The 3,784-nt window shown below is 36.3% G+C and overlaps 1 protein-coding gene across 1 annotated transcript; it reads left to right on the top strand.

Moving 5' to 3' along the window:
* Positions 1 to 325: 325 nt before the first annotated feature.
* Positions 326 to 1,282, top strand: LOC308514479 (C1GALT1-specific chaperone 1; the record flags this gene model as incomplete). The annotated part of the gene is made up of 1 exon (XM_081084649.1): positions 326 to 1,282. The coding sequence occupies one exon, from the start codon at positions 326 to 328 to the stop codon at positions 1,280 to 1,282; it is 957 nt and encodes a 318-aa protein (XP_080940775.1).
* Positions 1,283 to 3,784: the final 2,502 nt, after the last annotated feature.

Genomic DNA, 3,784 nt, shown 5'->3' with positions numbered 1-3,784 from the left:
AGTCAAAGTTTACTTTTTCCTTTCAAATCTATGGGCCCAGCAGATTGATTTTCTCAGTGAAGCGTGTGTGTGTGTGTGTGTGTGTGTGTGTGTGTGTGTGTGTGTAAGAGAGAGAGAGAGAGAGGGAGAGAGAGAGAGAGAGATCAGATCTTTTAAAAATAACATCCAGCTTCCCGGCGTCCACTTCCTGGCCCTCCCCACTTTCTGCGAAACCAACGAGAGGACACCGCCTGCATCTAGAGCAGCCCAGCCAAGAGCGTAACCAAGGGCCACGCGAACGTGAGAGAAAAGCCTTGCGCGGCTGCGCTTTCTAGACGCGGGAAAAATGCTTTCTGAAAGCAGTTCATTTTTGAAGGGTATGATGCTGGGAAGCATTTTCTGTGCCTTAATCACTATGCTAGGACATATTAAGATTGGTTATGGAAATAAAATGTACCACCATGAGCATCATCACATACAAGCTCCTAAAAAAGAAGATATCTTGAAAATTTCAGAGAAGGAACGCATGGAGCTCAGTAAGAGCTTTCGGGTATACTGTATCATCCTTGTAAAACCTAAAGATGTGAGTCTTTGGGCTGCAGTGAAGGAGACCTGGACCAAACACTGTGACAAAGCAGAGTTCTTCAGTTCTGAAAAGGTTAAAGTGTTTGAGTCAATTAACATGGAAACAAATGACATGTGGTTAATGATGAGAAAAGCTTACAAATACGCCTTTGACAAATATAGAGACCATTACAACTGGTTCTTCCTTGCACGCCCCTCAACATTTGCTATTATTGAAAATTTAAAGTATTTTTTGTTAAAAAAGGATCCATCACACCCTTTCTATCTAGGCCACACTGTAAAATCTGGAGAACTTGATTATGTGACTATAGAAGGAGGAATTGTCTTAAGTATCGAATCAATGAAAAAACTTAACAGACTTTTCAAGTTCCCTGAAAAGTGTCCTGAACAGGGAGGGATGATTTGGAAGATATCTGAAGATAAGCAGCTAGCAGTCTGCCTGAAATATGCGGGAGTGTTTGCAGAAAATGCAGAAGATTCTGAAGGAAAAGATATATTTAATACCAAATCTGTTGGGCTTTTTATTAAAGAGGCAATGGCTAATCAACCTAACCAGGTAGTAGAAGGATGTTGTTCAGATATGGCTGTTACTTTCAATGGGCTGACTCCTAATCAAATGCATGTGATGATGTATGGAGTATACCGTCTTAGGGCATTTGGGCATATTTTCAATGATGCGTTGGTTTTCTTACCTCCAAATGTTTCTGACAATGACTGAAAAATAAAATAAGAGCATGTATATGATCACTGTATAGGACATGTGTTGTCATTATTTGTAGTAACAACTACATATCCGGTACAGCAGTATGTTTCTTTTTCTCTTTTTCAGTTTGGTGACACTGGTTTAATCACACATTAAAATTTAAATAGGATGAGTTTTTTCCTTAAAACATATGAAAATGTCAAACATGTTGGAAAGAAGTGTTTTAAGAATAATTTTGCAAATCAAGCGTATATTTATAAATATATTTATGTAATAAGTTCTAAATTATGAACATTAAAATCTGTGGCACATATTTTTGCTGACTGGTTAAAATTTTAACATGTCTTTTTAGCTTTCTAAGATATGTAAGTGAATCTCTAGTTCTTAATTTGTGATTAAAGTAAAACTTTTAGCTATGTTTTCATTACTTCTAATGTTGGTTTATGTTCTAAGTCTCTGCAAGTGCCAATGATTTTGCTTTCTCAAAATACACAAACAACAAAGGAAATGTTCCCAACCAATGTAAAAGTGGAAGTTGACATCCATCCTTGAGAGAAAAATTGACAATTACAGAGTTTAATAATTTTCCTGGGAGCTAATCTAATGGCATTCCTTAGCATACACAATTTCAATGTAACTCTCTGTACTTCTCTATGCAAATACTGAAATTGGAGTGGTGACTACAGCACTGGTGACTTGTATCTCAGCTGTGTCTCAGATAAAACTATATCAATTAAAATTTATTTACTCTTGCTGGGCAAATGAGTTCTGTGGAAGTCTCCTTTGAAAAACTTTTGGCAATCGGGCAGTTTCATTTAACCTGAGTTGAGTCTTTCCTAGTTTTGTTTACCTGTTCAAATTTTGAAATTTTCCCCCATGTTCATGCTTGTACCATATTCCAATTGGTTTTGGTACGGAAGCCTTAACCTCACCATTCACCTTGGAGTACCATACCATTTGTCTAATTTAAGTGGCCACCCAGAAGTTTTATCCAGTGGTGAATACAGTAGCTCCTGTGCTTATAAATGTGTGAAATACTTGGAGCTGATTTGTCCTATAATTGGGCCTGCACATGCTCAATTAAATTAGATCCATAAAGGCCCCATAGCATGTGAGACCATGATATTTTAGAGATCAGTATTTCCTGTAACTGCGCTCATGAAGTTAATGGTCTCCCACAGCTTTTGCAAACCAGAAATTTCCCCAAGAGGACCTTGGGCTTAAAATTATTGATCATCAGAGTAGTGTGTAAAAAACCTTTTGTTTTAAATTATCTGATTTTCCGTATTGGAAATTTTTGTTAAAATGAAGGGTTATTTTGAAAAATAATAAAACCCCTTTATCAAGCAACTTAATATGTTACCTCAGATGCAATTACTACAAATCAAATCATGTTCACTGTGAGTCCAATGATAAACGGTATCTCACTGATTATAACACCAGTTTATGAGGGCCACCTTGCCCCCAAAACCAATATATTAAGTGTCTACTATATTATGTTTGGTTACATTAGTGTATTGGCATATAGTTGTAATAAATATATCAGTGAATGCATTCCATTGTTCAATTTCCTAATGGGTGTTAAGGTAACAGTTGCTTTTACTAGTAAACCAAATTGATGCTCTTGATTATATTTTTATACATAGTATTTGTTTATAATGTAACTCTGTAATAACATTTATAAAATGTTGGTTGTCTTAAAAAAAAAAAATAACATCCAGACAATTTCAAGTTGGTCACAACACTAATATTTGTGGTCAGTTCTTGGTAGCCATTTCTAATTATCACATGGTCCTCTGGTTTCCTTTCGTCTTCCTTCAAAGAGGAGTCGTATGCAAGAGAAGGCAGGAGGCATAACATTATTTACCTGAAAGGAAAGCTTATGTATCATGAAAAGGCACAGTTTTTATTGCAAGGAAGGAAGAAAGAGAGGGGGGCAGGGGAGGGGAGGGAAGGAGGAAGAAAAAATCAAGAGAGAAAAAAAGAAACTAGAAAAGAAAGGCCGAATCATTTTGTTCTGTTTGTATTCTGCTGGATATTTCACTGTCAGAACTGACAAGCCCTGTGCAACATTTAACGTAACCCTCTTCTTAAACTGTTGGGCTTGTATTGATGAAATTAATGCTCTGCAATCAATCCTTTGAATGTAGATGGATTTCTAGTGCCCAGTTCAGCAGATCCATTAAGAAGAACGTTAAGGTCTTGTAAACTGCACCTATCAGCTTCTTTTTATAAAGTGGCTGAAAGATGACAAATTTTCTTTTATTTTTGGCATTGACAGGATTATTCAAATTATCAATGAAGAAATATAATTTTAATTTGAACTAAATGCTAATGTTTGGTCTACAAGGCAGTTCCAAAGTGGCAATGTGAATGGGCATTCTGTTTCCTAATCTGATCTAGAAATGGCTCTTTGAATCTCTCCAGAGATCCTGTAACGTTTTATACCTGCTTCATCATCATTTATCAATATTCATAGACACGTGTATAATTTTCAAGACACCGAACAGAGCTCTG

The sequence above is a fragment of the Myotis nattereri genome (assembly GCF_964212035.1).
Source record: "Myotis nattereri genome assembly, chromosome: 2".
Lineage (NCBI taxonomy): Eukaryota > Metazoa > Chordata > Mammalia > Chiroptera > Vespertilionidae > Myotis > Myotis nattereri.
Note: the sequence above shows the minus strand (reverse complement) of the source record. Positions and strands in the feature narration are given on the sequence as shown.